At 45.7% G+C, this 25,580-nt stretch overlaps 1 protein-coding gene across 1 annotated transcript; it reads left to right on the top strand.

Annotated features, from left to right (window-relative positions):
- Positions 1-6,685: 6,685 nt before the first annotated feature.
- On the top strand, positions 6,686-21,391 carry LOC149328638 (uncharacterized). The gene is made up of 4 exons (XM_089561014.1): positions 6,686-6,812; positions 14,171-14,344; positions 17,161-17,331; positions 21,336-21,391. Exons 1-4 carry the CDS (start codon positions 6,746-6,748, stop codon positions 21,368-21,370), a joined length of 447 nt encoding a protein of 148 aa, XP_089417140.1. The 5' UTR covers positions 6,686-6,745; the 3' UTR covers positions 21,371-21,391.
- The last annotated feature ends 4,189 nt before the right edge of the window (positions 21,392-25,580 follow it).

Raw genomic sequence — 25,580 nt, 5'->3', positions numbered from 1 at the left:
ATCCTTTACCGGAATGCGTGCCACTACACAGATAGGCCTCTGCCAGCACAAACTATTGCATCGCTGGTTGACTGAATTAATAGAGCCAATTATGTAATAAATTAAATGTGCGGGATAATGTGAAGCTGCTTTGGCTATAAAACATGGTAATATAACTGCTTAATGGGATGGGTAGAGTTTGGGAGGAAAGGAAAAAATAGATATAGAGATTCGGCAACAGCGCCCCGCAGCTGTATGAGCGGTCTCGGGAATCACGGCGCTTGATGAGTTGTTTCGGTATTTTTTACGACTTTTCCCTCTCTTATTTCTTCTTCTTACTTCGCTTCTTTTAGTATATTACGTTCTGAAGATTGTTACCCGGTTTCTTTTCTTGCTGCTGGAGATTTTGCCAGTCTTAATTTTGCTGTTTACTTCGGGTCAACAATTACACCGCAAATTACACCACACAAAAGGAAATTAAAATAATGATTCCTGAAGAATAAAATAGAAGATGATTATCTAAGCGAATGGATACCTTGCTCATCCGGGTCGATTATTTGTGAATGAACGCTGGTCTTTGAAATGCAACGTACGCACCTGCGGGAGTTCGCTGATATCCTGCTTAAGTGTTTGGTTTGGTTTTATGGGGTTTAACGTCCCAAAGCGACTAAGGCTATGAGAGACGCCGTAGTGGAGGGCTCCGGAAATTTCGACCACCTGGGGTTCTTTAACGTGCACTGACATCGCACAGTACACGGGCCTCTAGAATTTCTCCTCCAAAGAAATTCCAGCCGCCGCGGCCGGGATCGAACCCGCGTCTTTCGGGTCAGCAGCCGAGCACCATAACCGCTGAGCCACCGCGGCGGCCATGAATAGCAGTTTACCAAGTTCCCTTAAGAAAAAGTGTACAACAGCTATATCCTAGCCGGCACTAACCGGTGCGGCAGAAACGGGGAGGCTGACGAAAAGGGTTCATTTTAACGACAGCGCAGTGAGCTATGGAAAGAAAAATGATAGATGGCCTTCGTTACTCCCGACGGCTTCTACGAATTTAACGTCATGCCGTTCGGCTTGTGCAGTGCGCCGGCCACATTCGAGCGCATGATGGACACAGTTCTCAGCGGACTCAAGTGACACGCGTGCCTCTGTTATGTGCACGATATCGTAGTCTTTTCTCGAGACTTTTCGTCCCACCTGGTCCGCCTCGAGCATGTCCTGCAATGTTTGACCGACGCCGGCTTGCAACTGAATTTGAAAAAGTGCTGCTTCGCAGCCCGGCGACTTACCATCTTGGGCCACGTCGTCTCCAAAGAAGGCGTCCTTCCCGATCCTGCAAAACTGCGCGCCGTCGCCGAGTTCCCTCGACCCACATCCCTGAAAGAGCTTCATCGGGCTGTGTTCGTATTTTCGCCGCTTCGTGCGCCATTTCGCTTCCATCCTCTCTCCTTTGACCGATCTGCTTGCCGGCTTCGCCAACCTCTCGTCTTGGACACCAGACTGTGATGCGGCGTTCACCATGCTTCGCCGCCTGCTTTTGTCCCCTTCGATCCTCCGCCATTTAGACCCCAGCCTGCCTACTGAAATTCACACTGACGCCAGCGGCGTGGGCCTCGGAGCCGTTCTGGCACAGCGGAAGCCCGGCTTCGCCGACCATGTTGTTGCGTATGCCACCCGCACTTTGACAAAGGCTGAGCGAAATTATTCCGTAACAGAAAAGGAATGCTTGGCAATAATTTGGGCTGTTGGAAAGTTCCGACCTTACCTATACGGTCGCCCATTCTCTGTCGTTACCGACCACCACGCCCTCTGCTGGCTGTCGTCCCTCAAAGACCCCTCAGGACGTCTTGCTCGTTGGGCGTTGCGCTTACAAGAGTACGAGATTGAAGTAATCTATCGATCTGGCCGTAAGCATTCTGATGCCGACCCACTATCGCGCTCGCCGCTACCTTGTGACTTAGACTCCACATCTTTCGCCACCACTGATGCCTCTTCCCTTGATATTGCCGACATGCCATTTGAACAACATCAGGACCCCTGGATCGCTTCCCTCCTCGCTCTCCTGTCATCACCATCTCAGCGACCTGCGACCCGCCCTCTCCGTCGTCAAGTCTGCCATTTTGCTATACGGGATGGTCTACTTTACCGCCGCAACTACCTTTCGGACGGGCACAACTGGCTCCTTGTCATTCCTCGGCACCTCCGTTCCGACATATGCGCCTCTTTCCACGCCGACCCCCAGTGTGCTCACGCCGGTGTTGTGAAGACCTACACGCGCCTTCGAGTCCGCTTCTACTGGCGGGGAATGTACCGTTTTGTCCGACAGTATGTTCGCTCCTGCCCGGAATGCCAACGTCGCAAAATCCCTTCTCGCCGTTCCACTGCTCCGATGCAGCCCTTGCCTTGCCCCACGCGCCCATTCAACCGCGTTGGCATCGATCTATACGGGCCCCTTCCCATCACTCCGGCTGGACACCGCTGGGTCATAGTGGCAGTCGATCACCTGCCCCGTTACGTCGAAACCTCATCCTTACCATACGCGTCTGCAGAAGACATTGCGTCTTTCATCTTGCATCATCTCGTTCTACGCCATGGTTCCCCTAAGGAACTTCTCAGTGACCGCGGCCGTGTTTTCCTCTCAGACACAGTCGAAGCCCTGCTTCGCCAATGCCGCATTGTTCACCGCTCTACAACGGCCTACCACCCTCAAACGAATGGCATTACTGAACGTTTCTATCGCACATTGAGCGACATGATCGCCATGTATGTTGCCTCTGACCACTCAAACTGGGACCGCATTCTCCCATTCGTGACATATGCTTACAACACTGCTACACAGAGCACAACTGGCTTCTCTCCCTTCTTTCTTCTTTACGGCCGCGAGCCTACCTGTACCATGGAGACCATTCTTCCGTATCGCCCTGATGCCTCCGAGTCTATTACCCTTTCGCAAGCGGTGCCCTATGCTGAGGAATGCAGCCGGCTTGCCCGATCTCTTACAACGCAGGATCAGAATCGTCAGAAGCACCTTCGCGCCCCTACCAGTCCGCTTCCATCTTATACCCCAGACTCGTTCATGTGGCATTGGGTTCCTTCAACCAGTCCCGGTCTCTCCACGAAACTGATTTCAAAGTACCAAGGCCCGTACCGTGTCGTCTGCCAGACCTCTCCAGTGAACTACATTATTGAACCGCTTTCGCCAACCCAAGATGCGCGTCATCGCGGCCGCGAAACAGTGCACGTCGACCGCCTCAAGCCTCACTACGATCCGCCTACAGTGTGTGCTCCCTAAGTCGGCAGGATGCCTCCTTTTTCGCCGGGAGGTAATTGTAGTGTAGCAGCCGCGCTCTCTCACTGTGGGGAGCTGTGTGAGTGAAAGACGACGACGATTCTGAGGAGTTAAGCTCGCTCGCAGCCCGAACGTTTGCCTGGACCTTTGCTGGACGTTGGAAGGCGACCAAGGTACTGCTGAGCCAAAACTCCCACTTACAGGTGCAACATTGAGACAGAAAGAGGACTGAGTGCGTCAGGGATCAAACAAGGGTTAATGACATCCCAGCCAAAATCAAGAGGAAGAATTGTGCTTGGGAAGTTAATGTAATGCGAAAGCAATATAACGGATGGTTCTTAAGGGTAACAGACTGGATTCCAAACCTAGGGCAGCATAGAAGTGGCGGCAGAAAGTTAGGTAAGCGGTTGAGATTAAGAAGCCTGCAGGGATAGGGTGCCGCAGATGGAACAGGAGAGGGTTAATTTGAGAAATGCAGAGAGGCCTGTGTCCTGCATTGGGCGTAGTAAGGCAGATGGTGATGATGAAAGAGAAAGATATTGGCGACGCACTCATGATGCGGCACTCATTCGCAGTTGATCATACTCCTTTAGTTCAGCACTGCGCAGCATAGCGTTGACGTGCCATGTCGGAGCTTGGGCGACGCGTTCTTCTCATTATTTTGCGAGGACGTGCTTCGGCGGCATTTTCAGAAACTTTTCTTCTACTTCAACGTGTACAGTCAGTTTCCCTCCTACTTTCTCTCGTTCTCCTCCATAGTCAGCAAGTCGTACCATGCTAATAATGCAGATTACATAATGTCGAATTTATTCACATTTACTTACAGTCGCGGGACAACTTCGCTGCCATCAGAACGTGGCCACTCGAATCTTCATCTCTGATTCCAGCCCTTGTTCTTTGGCGCTCATTCGTTCTCTCCTCCGCTCAGGCTCCTCCTCAAATGCGAGCTCTAACTGCTCTCCCCTTCTCTTTTCTTAATCCTTCTGAAGGCATCGTCCGGGCTGTTTCCCGGAGCCCGGCGGATTATATTTGCAGTTAGGGAAAAATAAATGAATAATTGGCATTATACTTCCTTATTAGCCTGCTGTGGGCCAATGCCAATGAGTAATTACTCCCTTACTGCAAATCTAGTCCGCCGGGCTCCGGGGAATGGTTTCCGGAAATGGTTTCCTAAATGGTTTCCGATTCTTGACGCATGTGACTCTCTCCCGCAATTTTGATTTACTATTGGAGTGCAGTGTACTAAGGCATGAGAATATCTGTCCGCATCGCGGAATGGTATGCGTGCGTGCGTGCGTGCGTGTGCGTGTGTGTGTGTGTGTGTGTGTGTGTGTGTGTGTGTGTGATTGTGTGTGTGTGTGTGTGTGTGTGTGTGTGTGTGTGTGCGCGCGCGCGCGCGTGTGTGTGTGTGTGTGTGCGTGTGTGTGTGTGTGTGTGTGTGTGTGTGTGTGTGTGTGTGCGCGCGCGCGCCCGCAAACCATTTGGCAGCTTAGCGGCTTTGATTTCCTTGCAACAGAGAGAAAAACAATGGTCGTGGCGGAGTGGAAGCGTCCCCGTCTAGCATGCCGGAGGCCCGAAACATGATTTTATTCTGTTTTCTTTTTATTAATTAAGGACGCTGCAAAGTAGTGTCTGTGCCGTAGCATGACCTTCAAGGCTTGTATGCGAGAAGTCAAGCTCAAGCTCCAAAGATTTTCTGTCGAACAAAGGATACAAGGGTATGGCTATGGTTCGCGTCGAATGTTGCAAATACGGCACAGTTTAGTTTTCCTATCAATTTTTTTTTCGCTGCCTGCGTGCCTGTAAGCGTTTGACGAGGGCTATACCAGCACCTTGCTCCAACTGCAGCCGTACACTTCGATACAGAGGTAAAATGGAAGAGGGCGACCGGAAAGTGTGCGCTTTGGCAATAGCTTCGGTTCTTGCTCAACTTTTCCGCGTAGTTACGTGTACATTCGTAGAAGTAAAATGAATGAATGAATGAATGAATGAATGAATGAATGAATGAATGAATGAATGAATGAATGAATGAATGAATGAATGAATGAATGAAAACTACCAGCGTATCTACTGAAGAATCGCCTCCGAGCGACAATGAATAGAGGAATGAATAGGGCCGAGTGGTTGGCCTCTGCTGGACTGAAAACTTCACAGGAGAAAGAGATAGTGACAGCACTACTTGCACTTGCACATTTTATTGATACTACATCAGGATCTTTCTCCTTAAGGCTTTCGGCTCTCGTAGTCTGTGGTCTCCGTATCTGTATTCTGAGCTCTTTTGACTCTAAATAACCTCGGCGTCGATTATTACTATTTGAATGTTGTGGGCCCTATTGATATACCCGTTCGTTGTTGTTCTCCATTTGTAGTAGCATAGCGAGGTGCATGAACAGAACACGCTTCTTGCAACAGCACTGATGTCCCCATATTTGTAACTGAAACAATTTTAAAGACTTTCAACTCAAAGTTCCAAATTTATGGCCACACCCTGAAAATGACAATCAGGGTCATAGTTTGGTTGTTAGCTTACTCATTACCGTTCATATCTATCCAAAGCACATAGAAGGCGCGTGTACATGCCCAGTTCCTGAAGGACCCCGCCGCGGTGGCTCAGTGGTTACGACGCTTGGCTGCTGGCCCGAAAGGCACGGGTTCGATGCCGGCCGCGGCAGCCGAATTTCGAAGGCGTAATTCTAGAGGTCCGTGTGCTGTGCGTGTCGGTGCACGTTAAAGAGCCCCAGGTGGTCGAAATGTCCGGAGCCGTTCACTACGGCGACCATTATAGCTTGAGTTGCTTCGGGACGTTAAACCCCAATAATCCAAAGCAAACCAATTTCCTGAATGTCGTGACTAATGCTAACATAACACGGTCGATAACATCAGCAAAGATACTATGAACTGAGATTCAGTTTGTTGCTCGTCACATCTCTCGCTAAACGGTTTGTTGCGAAAGCATCTGTCCTCTTTTGTTCCTTCGTGTCGTCACTGGCACGTGAGAGCATAGTGATATACGTAAAGGTGGACATCGGCTGATGACGTCTTAAAGCAGAGCGAATGAATACGGACGTAAAAGACGCAAGTGGACATGACGATGGTCAATGCCCATCCTTTGCCCATCGTTTTGCGTTTTGCCTTCGTGCGTGGCAATTCGAGCACTTTTAAACGTCACTATACAACCAAGTGCTCTGACTAAGCTTTTTCTGCAACATAGGTGAATGACCTCACACAATGGTCATTGTGTCAAAAAGACAATAGAGCGACTTGTAAGGCAAAGCCCTGCAGATTTTACATCGTATAAAGCGCTTTTATGCAGAACAAAAAACTGTTTCAAAAGAGCCGTCAAAACCCGAACTACGTATTCCTAGAAAAAGCGGCCGGAAAACCTCTCTGGGGCTTTGTCAAAAAACTAAGGAATACATACGCGTGAGCTTCGCTGGGGCACACTCTACTGCGGAAAAATATTTTTATAAGAATCTTGAAATGTACAAGTTATGCATCACGGTGGTAATCCTCATCGTCTATACCAACGTTCCACAGGCCAGAAGTGGTAAGTTTTCTATGTCCAACCGAAGTCGAATCGGATGTGTGGGATGATGAAGCCCTGCTTAACTGCCTTACAGCCGCAAAGATGAGCTTTAAGCTGGAAAACTGCCTGCCGAAATCGTCGCCCTGATTTACGATAATATACGATAGCATCTTATCCTGCCTGGAAGGCTATACCTGCTGAATACAATAGATTTATTACATTTTGGGTGGGATGTGTACTGATAGTGATTGCGGAAATCAGCTCGTGATAATAGCGCATTTAGTTCTCCTTCAACTGTTTTCGGAGTGTGGCAATATAATTCTGTTGCTCTTCCGCTTTTCCGATAAGGCTAGATCGTCCTGCTCCTTGACGGTCGGCGCTTTGAATGCACGAAGTGAAATGTGGCGACTTATTGAAAGTTGTGTTGTCATGAAGGAGATCAGACCTCTTCGATAAATTTGCGTCTGAGTTTGCCCATTGCTAGTGGAGGGTAATGTAGTTCTAGGTGTGCCGGTGATACTTACCGCGTATAAAATTCCGGGGAGCACTTAGTTGACCTAAAGTGCGGCGGCGCGGAAACCTTAGGCGCGGGGTTGCTGCTTGTGTCACTGATGTGTGGTTAAGATGTTAACAATCGCCTGTTAGGGGAGCGCGACAGCGTCTAGCAACGCTGCCAGGGAGTCCACAGAATGTCATCGCTCGTTAGGCTGTACACCTTGCTCGTCGGTAAATTGGTTTTTGAGGAAAGGAAATGCATCTGTCTCGCCTATATCGGTGGACACCTGAACCTCGCCGTAAGGGAAGGGAGGAAGATGGGAGTGAACGAAGACACCGTATTCACTAGACGCGCCTTTGTTCATTCTAAACTATCGAGCTGACATGGCGGAGTGGTAGCGTGCTCGTCTCGCACTCTAGAGACCCAGGTTCAATTCCCCACCCCGAAAAAATTCCTACTAGATTTTGTTTATTTATCTGGTCTGACTAGAAAGGTTAATTAGGCTAATTGAATAATTAAGTAATTAATTAAACTCAGACGCTCCAAGTAAATTGGTTGCATGGTTACTAGCCAAATTACGATTGGCCCCGTTTGAAATTCGCGCACTGTGACGTCACGACAATTTCGACCAATTGAAAACCGTGACATTTCTGTCGACAACTTCTGCTTACAACGATGAGGCATTAAAGGCTTCCGCGTTAAAATGCGGTCACTTTTGTACACAGGTGTGGTTGACCGAAGAGCAAATAGTGTTGCCAGGTAGGGGAAACGGCAATACTTGCATCATTAAAGCAATGAATGGCCGAGTCAAGGAGATTTGCACGTTTCCTTCTTCGTCTTACTTTAGGCGTAAAGAAGTTCAAATGCAGAATGCTATCGTGATAACAGACTACGTCGTAATACATATTCGTAGTGCGTAGTGGGCAAAAATTTGTGTGATTTCTGCATGAAAAACCGTTTTCACCTAAACAAAAATGTCAGTAGCCGAGTCAAACGTATATAGCAAAGGTACCAGTGCTATGGTGATGTTATCTGAGGTATAAGTCGGTATTGTTCCACGATATTTTTTTCATTTTTCTCTACAAAGGTATTCCAAAAGAACTGCGCAAAGAAGTTGAGACAAGCATGAGACATATTTTGCTAAACTCACATGTCACAAGGTTATTTCGTATTGGTGTATAAGCTGTTGCGGTAATCCATAAACCCCCAGAAAATTATCACATTTGTACACAACTCACCAAAAACCCCAAGGAAGATGAGGCTCCATTGTTCGTGATTTTGGCCTGTCTTTTATGACTCTACTACTTGTATGGATGCTTATGGCAAGGTCGTGGTTGCAATTAAAGAAGAAATGCTAAATTGTTAGCGTGTCCCTGTCTGCTTCGTGCGCCTCTCATTACTGTGTACAGTACATCTGTTGACTTATTTACCTTCAAAAACTATTAAGTAAAAGGTCTTTCAAATAGCCCTCGATTCACCAAAATTCACTCACTCCTTTCGAGTGATCGCTGATTTGGTTAATAATACTTAAAGGTTGGATATATAATTTATTTTTATAAAATTGTTAATGGCTCTAATTTCATTCTAGAGAGTACTGGCTTATCTAAAGACTGTAGGTATAATAAAACATCATATATAGTTCAGCGGTGCGCACAGTTAAAGTTTAGGCCACTTCGGACTCCTCTGTTCATTGCAGCTTCATAACGACTCGTCCCTTGAGCGAGCTAAAGGCTTCAGCTTATGGTAGAACGCACTCTCTGTCACTGGGTTTGCTTCTGTTCTCAGAATGAAATGTGCATAGGGATGGAAGACGGAAGGATCCGTGTTGTGGAAGGATACCCAATATGCTGCCCGACGAATACATAAAATAAAACCCCCTTCAAATTGCCTGCCGAAGGGACCGCTAAATGGACTGCTAAAGGACTGCTGATGAATTAACTGGCGCCTCAGAGAGGACGAACGCAGCGGCTGGCTGGAGTATCGCTAAGTACTTATTCGCTTTTACAAATAACCTTGAAGAGGGAGCAGCATTAAAGCGATAATTTCCTGCAGGCAACGAGTGCGTAAAAATGAACGACAACAAAGCAAAAGTCATGGAAGGAATTGTACAGGAACGTTTCTTGGGCGTAAACAGATGTGGCATGCAGGCTACAGGTTTCGAAAAGAGTCAGCTTACTGCCAGCTGTAACGGGACATTACGCCAGCGCAGAAATCCTCAAGGAGATGCAACGCTGCGATGCAGGAATTAACTCGTTCACACTGACCCTGCTTTGCTACAGTGCTACAATTGCGGTCAAGAGTGCTCGAGAGTCACGCGATTACGGCACTGCATGCTTCCTAGAGTTGTTGCTGCGGACGAGCCAGTATTGTTGCCATAAAACTAGACTTAGTTATCTAGCTCTAGCTTGGCTTGCCTAATTACTGTTCCAGCCGCAATCTATGTCCAAACCAGAGCACAGCTCGAAGGCTAAACTTCGTAGGCGCTGATCAGCTTTCAAACCACATGCTGGCAAAATAGAAAAAGGGGCCTGAAAAAAGTTGATTCCTAAAGCGGGGACAGTATACAAAACTGTTATTTAGGTATTTAAATAATTCATTCATCTCTGATTGGTCGCTCCTTCCGGCAGCATAGGCTGTGGTTGAGGAAGAAAGTTTTCACAAAAGAGCGAGCTGCTCGAAGGCAGAGGATGTGCCACCGGGAAAAGGTCGGAACTATACGCGCCCTATGGGTATTGAAGGTTCCACTCTAGCGCCGAACAAATGGAAGCTGAAGCTTGAAAGTTGCAGCGGAATTAAAATTTAGCGTACGCCTCATACTCCGGTCGCCGCAAAGCTTGCAGCAATCAACAGATTAGGGGATTCCCATGTTACATTCTTTTACGTCGACGTTGCAAGTGGAGAGCACCGATTTCCTTCGCATGTTCCAGTGAGGTCGACGAACGTGCCGGGACACAAAAAGCATCTCAAACATGCAATAGTGTCTGACAAACACCTTGCAACTGTCCAGGTGACATGAACTTTAGCCAAAGATTTCGGATATGGGCAATGATGTTGCCCCTTTCTTCCCAGAAGAATGACTATTCACTAAAAGCAACGGAAACTGCGAGCATTGAAATGAAAGGAGCAATGCACAATCACTTCAACTGGCGGTGCACCGTTGTTTCGATCCACTACACCTGCAGATACCTGCTTGAAGAACGACTCATACAACTAGAGCCTACAGTACTGATATGTGCGAGAAGAAAATGAGCTAAAAACGGACGGCGTCTGCGTAAGTGGCGGCTGCTGTAATGTTCACTGCGTGTGGCAGTGTAAGCAGATTTTCAGCGACAAGTTCAAGACCGCAATTTTCAGAGTGACGAGGACTGCGTCTTGAGTAGCAGGCAAAGGGTTATTCAGTCGTACAGTCTTTGTCAAAAGTAACCAGGCTGCACGTTTTTCTTCTCAGTCGTATATTAAAGCTATTATGTCAGCCCTCAAGTTCTAAATCTCTGTATGGTAAGATGAACCCCTGTTCTTACCTTCAAAGAAATTTTTTATCTTTAGGGAAGCCGTGCGAGCTCTATTATACGAATGAGAAACAAACCATGGAGCCTAGTTAGTTTTGACAAAGACTGTACATTTGAAGGAGACGTATCTGACCTATAAAACTTATATATACGTTACTTATGCTGGCTACGAACACTGTTATCAATGGCGTAGTTTCAACAAGCCGTGATCTTTGGAAAGCTATAAAAACAATTTTGTTGCCAAAGCAGGTTATGTGGGAAACGTAAGCAGTGACTTTGTGGTGCCCATGACACTCCCTATGGTTCTGCTATATCGCTCGCCTGATATGCCTGCAAAGGATAAGTGCGCGTCTTTGCCATCGTATGGTTACAAGTGGGTGCACCTGCGATGCCCGGAAAGTTTGTCGCCTTAAGAGCGGCGTGCAAACGCTTGGTCTTGGAGGTTGCTAGATTAAGGCCGAGGTTCCCACCCGGCGGGGTATAAAGAGAGGGGGCTCTGGTTGTAAAGTTCTTTATTCTGGCGGTGAGGCCAGCATGCAAGGTGTGGAAGCGCCATCTTTCCAGGATAAGCAGTGTCGGTGTAACGTTGGAGTAGAAGCAGCACCTGGAGCGAGCGGCTGAATCGGCCGCAGAAGCCCGGTCGTTGTCAGCCCGTCGAGCTTCGATAACGTAGGATAGATTTCTATGAGCATGTTACATTCGCCTTCTTTGGTTAGAAGAACCACCGCGCAACCTTTGTGCATGGTGGAGCGCGATTGCGCGTAGCTTCGGGTAAACGCAATAGCATTGCTTCTTGTACAGTGGCTAGCGCGGAATAACGCTGCGTTTTTAGAGTCACTATGATCGTTTCTCGGTGGTGTGTTTAGGACCTGCAGATGATCACGGTAATTTTCTAGTCAGGTAGCTTTATTATTCGCACTGCCATGCGGTGAAATTTATGCCTCGAGGACAGTTAAATGTTATTCTTTTTGCTTATAGTAAACGGTGTAGAGTGTGGTGCGCTGCGAATTTTGTTTTTTGTGTAGAGTTAAATTTGTTCTGTTCGGTTTTAATAAGCAATGTATTGTGCGATGCTTGCAATGTGCTTCCCGTCCGACGATAGCATGGCTCGAATACCAAAAAAATAATGGAGGTTCTCTCAAGATGACGGAATCAAGTTCTGGGAGAGGGAAGTTCATTGGGTTAGAGTTAGGATGCGCAAAAGAAATTGTCAGCCTCCTGCTTGTGCGTCTAGGTTTCCTGCTGTCTACACTTTTTCCAGCATTATTCACATTTGGCACCTTCGTGTTGGATGGCGTAACTATAACGTTTTAATGTATGCAGCTACGAAATATTTGGCCACCTGGCACGCCATGACTTTCCAGTTAATGTCACATAGAAATTGTCATTCACACTGCCTTAGCACATTTTCTGGTCAGCGCTTTTGTCTCCATCCTTCCCAGAAAGAAATAAGGTTTGTGCGCTATAAAATCTCAAATGCTCCAGAATTATTGAAAACAATCGAAATCTACTGCCTAAGCAACGTTGCAATAGACAGGAACTACTTTCAGATGCCTGTGACAGGGCTGAGAACCCTGGCTGAAAAACTTGGTTTTATGCAGCGGTTTATTTAGACTGTCAAAATAATTTCAATTAAACCCAACCTACGCAACCATGACCAGCGCACTGAATGCTAACTGCTGTTCTTAGCAGACGCAGAGAGTTATGCAAGACATTTATGTACTCACGGCATGCACTTCCGTCTTTTTATAGCCAGCCTGGATTCAATCCTTCAATATTCGGTCTCTGCAGCAGCGAATATCTTGAATGCACCTTTGGGTGACACTGCTTTTCTTTCAAGTTGTAGTGAAAGGGGTGAGGAAGCAGGAGATACAGTAATGGTTCTGAAAAAAATCATTACAAATAGGAAACAAATAGGAAATAGCTACAAATAGCAAACCCATATGCACCACAGTGGGCTGGAACTGCCAAGAGAAGATTTTGTCATTGTGCTACAGAAATATTTCTGAAAAAGGTTTAGATCCTGCACTAATACTCATCATTGAAAGATCTTCCTATTATTTCACCACAAGCCTTCCACCCAGCCAGCTTCGACACAGTTGCAAACGTAGAATGACATTTTTTTTCTGGGCATGTAATAAATATTAACTCGTAAAAAAAGGAATGAAACATTGATAAATGAATGTAGCCTTTTTTTTGGGCTGTAAATTTTGTTACAGCCCGTCATTCCTAGCGAAGCTTCGTTGTAACACTGGTTACAGAGCGAATCCTAACGAAGGCTTCTTTTCTTACATTAAAGGTGCACTGAAGAGGAATCTGAACTTGTCTTTTTGCCGCGGGAACTCTGTCTACAGGTTCCGAGCTTTCTTAGAAACTTCAATTTATTGCCCTGTGTGGCCAATTTTCCTAATTAAATGGAATTAATGTCCGGCTCCTGCCTTTTTTTTAATTCTCCCCCGTACGATGGGCGGAGTCGACCAACGCGTGGAGTGCCATTCACCCAGTCCCGTTGCGGCCTGCCGCTCTGCCATCGGCGGAGTAACACGTAGTAGTCCGTAGTAGCAAATAGTCCGCGCGTCTTTTTATTTCTGCGGGCTTATTTTGCGGCTATATTATCCGCGAATGGAACTATTTATTCATGAAAACCTGAAAAATAAAATAAAGCGAAAGCAAAGCCTCCACGCAGCTGGCTGAAAAGCACTTCACGCGTTGGTCGACTCCGCCCACCGTACAGGGGAGAATTCAAAAAATAAAGGCGGGAGCCGGACATTAATTCGATTTAATTAGGGAAATCGGCCATACAGGGCAATAAGTCGCAGTTTCTAAGAAAGCTCGGAACGTGTAGATCGATTTCCCGCGGCAAAAAGACAAGTTCAGAATCCTCTTCAGTGCACCTTTAAACTTGCTTTGGTTGCTTAAAAACTATATAAAAGTAACAAAGGACTCAAGTGAAACGTATTCGCAAAGTTTTAGGCATTTGGAAGTTTGATTAAAACGAACGATGTTCAAGACGGTGGAATTTCACACTTTAAGAACGCGATGTCAAAGTATACGGAGTTGTTTACTTACAGTGGGTGCTGCTTCGGCGACCCATATTTTACCATTTACCATCGTTTGAACGTCAATGCTCTTAGATCAGGCACATAGAGTCCTGGGGCGTGGTCACAAAATCGGGTTAGCGGTCTTACGCAAAAGTCACTGGGCATCAGTATTCTTTCAGAGAGTGCTGCGGACTCCGTTTTTGTGTAAATAAAGAGATAATTTAAATTTCAAAGAAAGGAAAAGGCCAAATATTCTTTCCTCCTTATTTGCTGCCTGTGCAAAAAAGTCTGACTTCTTTTGTTTTCACGCGTCAACTCCATATCTTGGAACAGGTGCTGCTAAGGGAAAAAACTGTACCACAGCACGCACGGTGGAAGGATGCTCCATTATTCGCCTTATGTGGAGTTACGACGGCAGCACCAGTAAATGCGAACGTGACTTTGTCTGTGCAGATCACGAAAACGCATTTGAATCACAAAGTGAATGCAGTAATGCATGCCGGAAAGGTAACCTCTGTCCCATGGATATCTTTTATTTTGGCACAAAAGATATAGGGGCTTCGCGTGAATGTTTTATCTGTCGATGCTAATTGCCGGGGCCTATAGAACATTATTCGTACCTGGTGCACCCAGGCACGCTGGGCAGAAAGAGAATGCTGCCATCATCAATATTCCCATAGTGATTAAATCTGGCGGCCGTTATTTCGCCTTTTTAGCGCACGACTTTGCATCAGCTGCCAGGTGAGTCATTTGTTTAGCCTAAGTGTTTTAGCTGAACAATAAACTTCGTTTGTACGCAGAAATCAGACGCTGAGTTGAATTGATTCAACACGCTATAACTGCGTTCTCGCAACAATCCAGGTAGTATGTTACTAAGCTTTCGTCCTCATCAAAATTAGGCTCTTTGTGAAGTTGTGCCTACTAAAATATGGCAGTGGTGTTTCCTCACTTACTACGCTATGAACGAAGAAAGCAGATTTGCTGCGCCATTTTTGCCGCATGTTAAGAGGCCCGAGCGTCCGTTTCGTACTGATGGCCTCTTTGTTGCGGCAGTGCAACGCCCACGTTTTATATTCTAAACCGCTATCACAGGCAGCTTTCAGCAGAATGTATGAGATATTGCAGCGCAGGTTCCGCCAGCAGTACACGTCGCGTACGCTGAGTTCATCTGCTTTTGCTGAAGAACAGCATTACAAAGACCTAGCTCTTCATTGTTTCGACCACATTGTTTCGACGTATCACTTGCATGCACAATTCTGCAATGCTTCAGGCACAGCCACGTTTTGTCTTGAAGCCCGCCGCATACAAGCGTCCATCTAAAAGAAGAAAAAAAACTAGGCGTATGTGAGAGCAGAAAGTGACTTGTTTCAAGCACGCCGTGCGCATAACAAAAACGTTCCTACTCTCTCATCTGACAAAGCCAACAGTCGTTGACAGGCAACCAAAGTCCTCATAAAGAATTTGACATATGGTCACGTGGTGGTGACGGGAGTCCAGGTAGTGAGAAAGACAGCGAAAAGTGCTTCTAAAAGTACACTGTTTATTGGGAACACCTGCGCCCACGATGGACTCAATCACTCTGTGGCAGCGAAAACAACAAGGGTGCTAGGCCGTCGCCGGACAGAATGCCCGCCGCTCCCGGCCAAGCTCGATTTAAAGCTGATAGCGAACTTTCGAGATACACAACATGCTCGAACAACGTATAATCGGCTTCGCCTGGTTGCGATCAATCGAGATAAATCCGGTCGCGTCTTGCATCACCAAAAATGCTATAAAGCCGCGTGCCGGCAGCTTTGAAGAATGAAAAAAAAAAGAGCAAAAAGATTCACGTCTTCATTATTGCTTTTCACACAGGAAATTACTTGATCATTCTTATTGTTTAGAGGTAACCTGACTATGCATAATACTTCGCATGCCTCCATGATTAGAAATCGAAGGCACGGCCTCTGCATGCTGCGCACTAAGTTTTGCAAAATAAGCTGTGGCTTCTGCCATAGTTCAGTTTATACCGCGCTACTGGCTACATCCGTAGATGGTCGTTCATATAAGAATGAAGATATGTTTTGTGTTCTTCTGCTTTTTCAAGCTAACTCTCAGTGTTAATCAGCCGCAATCAGGGTGTAGCATGTTATGCTTCTAAATTCCCTCCCCCCTCTCCCACACATATGGTATTCGTGGAAGCCTACTATCACTGGTCGTCGCGCGAGCAAAAAAAAAACTGAAATAAAGAAGACCTAGAGCTGAAAGCTAGAAAAAATGTTGACCGGTTGATGTATTGGTTCGAGCGTTAAAGACGTAGACTAGATCCACATAAATTCGAGGCGGAATTGTGTGTAGCGCAACACATAAAGGGGACAAGGCAACTAGCCACTACACCAACAGTGCTGGAAGAGCCACATAGTCCAGCAGAAGTAAGGCGAGTACAGACGTATCTTAGGTTGGCGTCTAATTTTATTTGACGTAGCTGAGCACGACATATGCCATAAAAGAACCATGCTGGGCATTCTTCCACGCGAAAACAGAGATACGCAAATATACGTCCGTGCACAAGACTTGATAACAACCAGTCAATTTGCATGCTGTTAAATGAGGCAAGCAGCGCAAACGACAGCGACGTGTCGTGAATACTCAGCATCTTTGTATCACGTTCTTAGCTTTGAGCTATTTCCCAAGTTTTACTTTATGGAGCAATTAGTCCGCCAAAAAGCCCCTTTGCAAATTCCGTGCATATCATTTAGGTAGAAAACTAGCCCGCCTATCTACGCTATGTATATCATGAGATTAATGGTTTATAATCACAATGATCACACTTTATGCAAAAAATGTCCCAGAAGCTCCCAAGCAACCACTGAAAACTTCCCACCAGAAAATTGTCTTCCATGACACCGATGCACTGGTGTGTAAGCAACATTCATGAATGCTTAATTTTCCTTCTGTCTTACGTCCGTGCTGTTTAGGCAACCAGCCATCACCTACCTACACGAAAATCTGTCGTTTCTACATGGGTATGCAGTATACCTCCCCTAATACACTGAACATACTTCACTCCTCGCAAAAAGTTGATGCACGATCAATACAGGACACCATGTGCTAGTTATCGCTACCTGATGGCACCATGAAGAAAAAGAAATAATGCACAGTCTAAACAAAACGTGTTTGGCGAGCTTCTGTGCCTAGTGACGTCAATAGGAACGCAAAAAAGTTTTTTTGGCGGAAAACAGTCAAATTACCTTCTTCTTAAGTACGCGAGAGAGATTTCCGAATCTTGTGACCAACGAAATTTTATAATGACTTTTTATTGCCCTGTCATTTCTATTCTTCAGTTCCGACGAAGAAGCCTAGACCTCCAAACCGTGACTGCTGGTACTGGCTGACTCACCTGAACGAATGTCCCCTGCAGTACTTCGACTCACGCGCAAAAGTTCTTTTGTTCAGTAGATGCCGTGGGTCGAAGAAGGTGTTCTCTTACAGCTTACTGAACCGAAACTGCACAGGTAAGAGAAGCGAATAATAAATAAAATGGCTTCTTTTGTATGCGGCAAATGCCACTGCATAGTGAACGCAAGTCGAGGTGGATATTGAATTCCAGTACCTGAAATTAATGTTGAAAGGCTGTGTAGCAGGTTTCCAGATCTATTTAATGATGTAGAGTCTCCGGTAATCGATCGCTAATTGAACTCAAACCCGCATTCCGACTTCTTATGCCACTATGAAAACCAGAGATCTGATTTTTTTGAAACACGAGGGCAAGCTCAAGCTCCACCTTAAAGGTATGACGAGATAGAGTTTATAGCTTAATGCCCGTATATACGGAATTAGCAATTCTCTACGCCATATACCACATCGCTGGGAGCCCCCATACCACTCCTCGAGCAGGCGTCCAGCGGATTAGCGATATGCCACTGCCCTGCGAAGCATGTGCTGCCGATGGTGGGGCTTCTGGACCCAGGTGGCTCCTTCCAAGCAATCATCGCAATCAGTCATTGCTTGAACAGCCACTTGCCACGCTGCTTAGTTCTGGGTAAGCAGTCCGGTGCCCGCCGGATTGTGCAATTTGTTATAGCTCTTCAAGGTCACGAACAAAGTGGTTCACCTGGGTTACCAGAGTGGTTGCTCTGGCCGCTCGCAGACGGTCACGAACGCCGCCAATGCTGGACATCTTTTCCCACATGAGGGTGAAAACGCTCTCGTATTAAAAAAAAAACCTGAAACACGCAAAAATTATATTCATTTATGGCACTTTCTCGGTCACTGCATGTGTAAGAACTGGTGGGAACTGAGAGATATATAAAGAAGGCGTATAGTCATGAAACCAGGCAACGCATGAAGCTGATAACTGTCAAATCATTTTCTCTTAGCAGAAGCCTGAAGTTCTAGTTCACTCTTTTTTGGCCCAGGACGGCTTTGGTCACAGCATGCAATTGCTTTGTAATTAGGAAATAAAAATATTGTTTCACGCTCTATGCAACTCTTTAAACAAGGTTATCGAGATTAGTGTCGAATATTTACCGAAGTTACTTTGCAGGCTCTTGCTGACAAGCAATTAAAACCTGCTACTATGCCATTGTAGCCGTTAACTCTTTTCTTCCCTCTTTGCTTAATTGAGCGTTGCAATGTACTTCACAGATTGCTTCACGGAAATAGAAGCAATAAAGTTATATTCATAAATAATTTTCATAATCATGAAGAAACTGCCATTTTCTTTGTAAGAACTCGGGCTGCACGGCTTATTACGCTTTGCGGTCCCCCGCAGGCAAAGAGAACATATAGTAAACTGTAGTTTGATGTACGTTTTTAGTGCAAGTCTATCATTAAATTGTCATTGGTTTGAAAGTATTAATGATCTCTAAAAAATGCCTCTCTCTGTTGCCGTCGTGCTGGCTCGGTGGTTATGGCACTCAGCTGCTGACCCGAGGCACACGGGTTCGATCCCAGCTCGACGGTCTAATTTCTATGGAGGCGAAATTCTAGAGGTCTGTGTTTTGTGAGACGTCAGTGCACGTTAAAGAACCCCAGGTGGTGGAAATTTCCGGAGCCCTTCACTACGGCGTCCCTCATAGCCTGAGTCGCTGTGGGAAGTTAAACCCCCTAACCCATAATATAATATCTCTCTCTCTTATGCTGCGCATTATTTTCTTCACACAACAGCTGACACATTTCAAACTTCATGTTTTGCGCCAATATGTTTCTTGAGACAGGCACAAGGAATTATATGAGATAGATTAGGTGGCATCGGGGGTACGCGGATGGTGATACGGAATATGAAATTCTAAAACACCAAAATGCAAATACAGTTGTAGCGCTGTGTGGGTTTACACAGCGTACTTCTCATTTCGTAGAGACCCGCCGCTATGGTTCCTTCGTTAAAGCGTTCGTCTCCTGAGCCCAAGGAAAGAGCACAGAAACCCTTTCGCGACCGCTGCATATCAATGGAGGTGGAATGCGGTTTGGGATTTACGATGTCCCATGTGTTTGCAAGGAGCTTTAAGCTACAGCGTCTTCAGTAGCCCGTGTTCAGTTTTCAGGCCTTCTAAAACCACACTACTATATGATGTCCTAATGCAGCATTACAGCTCTAAGGACACAACAGTTTTTTAGAGCGAAAGCAGCACTTAACACGATCCAAACCATGAATCCTAGTGTGGAGCCTAGCAGTAACTCGAGTAAGCTCGTCCTAGTCTGGAGGAGCGTTGCACAAGCGGCAGCCAATGGGAAGAAGCTCGGGTAAGTTCGGAGCAGCGTCGCGCCAGCTGTAGCCAATGGGAGGAGGGCGTCGCGCCAGCTGCAGTCGAGTGGAGAGAAGGTGTGAAGATGAGGAGCGAGAAGCCCGGTTGCGTGCACATGCAGATGCCAGAAAGAAGAGGCGAAGAATAAGCACATGCTTTCGTACGTCAACTCTATTTTACTACTTTAAAAGCCTACCGCGTGTCCATCCGCAAGTCGTAGTAAGTGAACACCTCCTAGTTAAAAAATCAAAACAAAATCAGAAAGAAAAAGCTTCTTGCTAAAAAATGAGAATTGGGAATGCTTAAACCAGACCCTATCAGCGTCCTTTCTGAGCTCCAAAGCCTTTCATGTGCACCTTGTCTAGACAGTCACTTCTGAAATGCCGCTAACTATAGTGGGAGTGTTTATTGTCACTCATAAAGGTGGGCCTCCTTGTCTTTAACTTCTGACATAGTTGTCAGCACTTAGCGATGATGCCAGAGCAGTGCACATGCGCAAATAACATGCAGCGTACGCACTGTGTGCACGTGGTAGCAGCACAGACTGTGGAGACCCGATTGGGCAGGCATCCCTCGCTATATGACTGCCTAAACCTGCACGGCTTTCCTCATGATGGTATTCAAGCTTCTCAGATGGCTTTCGTTGGCTTGTCACCGAACGTGACTGCGGGTTTGCTTTTACGAAAACCTCTCTCTCGCTCCCTCAACGGTTCTGCTTCCACAAGCTGGCGCTCTTTCAAAGACGGCGCACGCGTACGCATTGAGTGACCTTGTAGCTGTTCTGCCTTGCTTTTAGGTAGCATTGGAGCACATAATTTATTTTCTCCATTATGCTATACTTTGGTAGCATGCTCATTACTTTATTGTTTTTTGTGAAGGTTATACCCACAAATTTTTACACCAGGACCATTTAATCCTTCCGCATATACAATAGGACAAGGTGTGCCTTGGAGCTTTGCATGAGTAGCGAGAAGATCATTTCGCTCTGAAATGAGCGCAAGAACCAGTGCTGACGGCTATCAGGAACCAGAAAAAGTTCTGAAAAAAATGACTGTATTCAATTTTTTCATAAGAGACTGACTGCAGAAGCCGATGAGAGTATACCACTGCCAGTAAAACACTTGGAGGGGAACCGTATAAATGGAAAGAAATATGTTTAGTGATATACAGGATGATGCCTAAAGGAACGACAAACGCATCGTTGCGTTATAAATGTAGCGTATACCCATTTCTTTTCACATATAGGTATCACGAAAGGCTCATAGATCAATACAGATAAGGTGAGCGAGTGTCCTATGAATAACTGTGTTCTTGTTCCCAATTGCCTGTATAGCTTCGTCTAGGGTTTCATTACAAGAAAAAATGATTGATTCTGTTTTCTTGTTCACTCATTCAGCCAGTATAATACAGTGTGACAAAAGAAAATATTCTTTACATCTGATTTTATTACAAGTGTTTCAGTATCCGTTAATAGCTTGTCTATGCATGCCTGACTATTGACGAACGCCATTTCATCAAAACCAGGTTTTCAAATTATAACGGGAGTTCTCCTGGACTGGAGACAATCAATGACATTAATGATTAAGCCACAAGTTTACGTTATTTTTCGATTACGAGTAACGGCCTGATGTTGACCGAAAATATGTAGGTTGCCTGAATGTCTCTCAAGTAAACTAGTCCACAAAAATTTATATGTTTGGTGCTGTTGTCAGTTAAATATTGTATTTTGTGACAACTGTAATGAAAAGTTAGTGCTGCTGCCTTTTTTTCAGAACGGCCAAGACGAGGTACCGGGAATGCTGAATAAAATAGACCTTTCTTCCACATGGTAACTGGCCGAGTGCTGGATTATTTTGGGCTGTCGTTTCTATCATTTTTCTTTAGCGCACTATGGCGGCGCGAAAGTGACCCCTCGAAATTGTACCGAGAAGTTTCTATCGCAAGGAATGTGTGTACTGCCTGAGTAGCGCACTTGTAAAGAAAAAACAAATTCTTGGAGCCGGAAGTTTCCTAGCAATAATTTATCACTCTTTCATGTTAAAATTAAAAACTGCTCATAAACATCATCCTAGAATGCCCCGTTGAACGCTGTAAAGGACCGCAGCAGAGCTGAAGTTCCAGTGGACACAAGCCTCTCTTGAAGTGCCAGGCAAAAACTCGTGCTCTGTATGCACACACCGCATAAACCGTTGCTACACACGCTGGGTTAGTTAGGTTGAAGTAATGTAATCTTGGACCGCTGGCGACGGCTGTTACAAAAGCACAAGGTGATAAGTTAGATCTGTTTTTCTCCGCCAAGACTCATAAAGTTAACATTCCTTTCAGAGCTATCATTTCGGAAACTGGCACTTGGCAGCACTGTGTATCTAGTTATCTACAAAAGCACCTTTCGTATCTAGTTGTGGATGATTCTTTCCTGGTTAGTAATACAGACAAGGTAACCCTTTTCCTAAAGCATAGCAATCCAGGTGGTTGTACAGGCTTCAGTATTGACATTGAAGATCTTTACTATTCACTTCCTCACAATGGGATTATGAAAGCAGTAAAAAAGTGCATCACTGATGACAATGATGAAGTAGGCTTTATTGGTCAGTGCGGGGTTCCTCTTGACACCTTTCTTGAACTGTTATCGTTTTATTTAAGGTCAACTCATGTAGGCTGGCAAGGCGGCGTCTATGTGCAAAAAAAAGGGGATCTGTATCGGGTCTAGGGTAGCACCTGTTTTGTGCAATATTTTCTTAGGTGAGATTGATAAACAAATTAGTAGACACAGTGAGGGAATGGTGGTGAAGATTTTCAGATATGTGGATGATTTTTTGGTACTGACAAAAAGAGACAACTTCAATAGGACGATGATAGACATCTTGAAGTTGTTTCGAGAGTGCGCAGATGGCCTGTCGTTTACCCCTGAAGTGCCCTTGAAGGATTCTCTCCAGTTTCTTAATATTAAGTTGTTTTTCAAGAACGACCATGTTTGTTGGCTTTACTCCCCAAGATCAGAGAAATAGGTTTTGCACTATTCTTCCGGACATTCAAAAAACATAAACATCAACGTAACCATTTGCGTTTCTTGGGAACGCTGAATATTCTGGCGAAGCTACAGCAGATGCTTGGCGAGTAAAACCTATATGCTTGATATGTTACTGCTAATGTAGCATATGCCTTTTCCACAGGTTTTATCATTCGCCTTTAAGTCATTTCGTTATCACCTCTGCAGACCGCCTTTCACTTCGCATCAGTCATCCAAAAGCTGTTCATACACATCGACCATCCACTTTGGCGCACCTGAAATGATTCTTCGCCCAGACCGCAAGATATTGGAACGACCTGCCCGCTGAAGCTTTCATCCATCCTGACCTGGAATCCTTCAAATCATTCATCACTGATTTATTTAAATGATAGGTATTCCCACCCCTTATGTCATGCCTCTAGAGGGGCTTTGTGGTACTAATAAATAAATAAATATTCCCTGCAATGAAACTTGCGAGGGATCACATGGAAGCAGGGCGCCGGAAAAGCCTGTCTCATTTAGTTGCTCCTAAACATGCATATGTCGCCTTTGTCAACTGAGCTGCAGGCAGAACATTAATGCAAGTCTTTCCTTTGGTCGAGGAGGCAACGAAGTGTAAAAGGCCGGCACACGATTCATTGAGAAGAACCATTGAGAAAAGGCACCTTAAGAACTTCAAAAATTACCACACGCTGAGGCAGCGTATGATCGAGCTTGAGCTGTAAGTTTTGCTTGTTTGTTTTGTTTTGCACGCTCTGTTTTGATGTCAACGTATACGGCATAATAAGAGAAATTGTTTGACATCATTTCAAATGTCCCAAGCTAAGTAGTAGCGACGGCCCCTATTAGAAAACGGCTCCTCAGGGAGGTCGGCCTGTGGTGGAACCGCGACGGGGACTATGTGAAGTGGACTATGGACAATCACTTCACCAGCAGCCTATGCGAGTACCTCGCCGAAACTGGTCTACACTCCTTCTTTTAACTTTCTGAAACCTACATTCCACTCCCCCTTTTCTCAACTTATGCCTCATGGCAGACTTCTCGAATAAAAAAAAAAGTAGTTTGGTCCTAATAGACGCATGAAGATCCAAGCAATTATTTTGGAGAAAAAAGTCGTCGGTACGATTACCTATTATATGGTAAGGTTTGATTCGAGTAGTAGTTTTATGCTCCATAACAAGCTGAATCGTTTGACACAACTCCGAATATTCTACGCCAATTAAGTTGGTCACAATATGTGAAGAAATGGTACCACTAAGAGGCTCAATTCGGCTGTTTCCACACTGGGGTACTTAGAGTCAAACGAAGGTATAGTAGTATGTGTGCACTTTTGTGCACCACTAAGGTGGTGCTTATATGTATAGAGCGTTACTGTGAAACTGATTTGGTCACCTGGTATGGTACCGTCCTGGTATCTGGTGGTGCAACACCTGGTGACTTCTGGATACCACCGATGGTTACGTATTAAGGAGGCCAGGTTGGTGCCGTGATATCTGAATTTTGTTGGTGCAAGCGCTAGCCGCAGTGGCCGCCATTTTTAGACAATGTCCTCGCGTTGCATACTCACACGGCCTTGAGTAACGCGAGTAGTAGAGCTAAAGCTCTAAAATTAAGCCCCATCAGCTCACTGTATACACCATACCACCAGTGACGTAGCCGGAAATATTTTTCCGGGGGTGTTACACGCCGCCGGTAAAAAAAAAAAAAAAAAAAAAAAATCAAGAAGCCTACGCCCAAACAATACCTAATGATTTTTCTTCTTCATTAATGGCGAAAAGTTGGTTGCTTCGTTCATTTTAATATGTGCACAAAACTGCTAATGCACGCAGGACTCCGAGGACTTAAACGTAAAGAACATTTATTTTCTCACAAAAAATGACATCGTACGATAAATCACCGCTATTGACAATTTTCGCACATATTATACAACAACACAAAAGCTGCTGCTCTACAACAAAGTGAGTGAGCAACTTCGAACGAATGGTATTTGTCAAAACTTCATCATATGCATGCGTACATGAACCTGCGCCCGGCCACAGAGGCGCTGTAAGAAAAACAAACAGCACTTTTTATATCTGCGACCGCTTATGATCATTTGAGGACAATGCAAAGGATAAACAAGTAGCCTAACGTGAAAAGGTAAGTTTAACGGGTTGAACTGTGCCTACAATTTAAACGAGTGCCATACGCCATGTGATAGCGAAGAAGAGTGACTCTTTTGCAATAACTGCCGCCTCCTATTATAGAACCACGACAACATACGCCAACCTTTTCCAGAATAAACCAATAATCTGCGGCGAAAAAAGGCCGAAAGAATGGGGCAGGGGGTTGCAGCGCTCAGAAAATTTTGGGGGGTGCTCTGAACCCGAAACACTCCTCTGGTTACACACCTGCATATCACTATATCACTATCCCGTAATAACGCCTACATTTACAGAGACCGCCTCGCCCACAACTCTTCGCACTTGAAATGGACTCATCAGTCAAGTGTCCTGAGCGATATTCCTTAAAAAAATATTGTCTTTTCTTCATATAGGCCCTTCTGTTCAAGGAAAATCATTTATTAAAAAACGTACGCTGGATGACTGAGAATAACTACGCTTCGAGGATCCTGACAGCGTTCCACTACAGCGCAGGAACCTTCGCCTGCGGACGCGTTCATCTCACCGCGTGGCAGATATTGAGAATGTGCACCCTAAATCCCGATAGGCGTATTGAGCTCGTGTGGGTGCCGGCTTACTCTGGCAATCCCGGAAATGAGGCCGCCGATAACATAGCCCGAGGACTTATTTGCCGGGCAAATGGCGACCCCAGCCGGGATTTCTCGAGGCAGCGGGCACACACGTCCTCAGAACTAACTCAACAAGCACGCCTTGCCCGTCGACTCTATCCCCCTGCCCACCCCCGCCTATCCCACTCCCAACAAATCCTCTGGAGGCGACTCCAGACCCGAACTCTTCCTAACCCTCAGCGTCTATCCTACTTCCGCCATGTTTCCCTAGAGTGC

This window comes from Amblyomma mixtum, chromosome 9 (assembly GCF_055824585.1).
Source record: "Amblyomma mixtum isolate Tamu chromosome 9, ASM5582458v1, whole genome shotgun sequence".
Classification (NCBI taxonomy): domain Eukaryota; kingdom Metazoa; phylum Arthropoda; class Arachnida; order Ixodida; family Ixodidae; genus Amblyomma; species Amblyomma mixtum.
The sequence above is the reverse complement of the archived record's forward strand: the minus strand, read 5'-3'. Positions and strand labels throughout refer to the sequence as shown.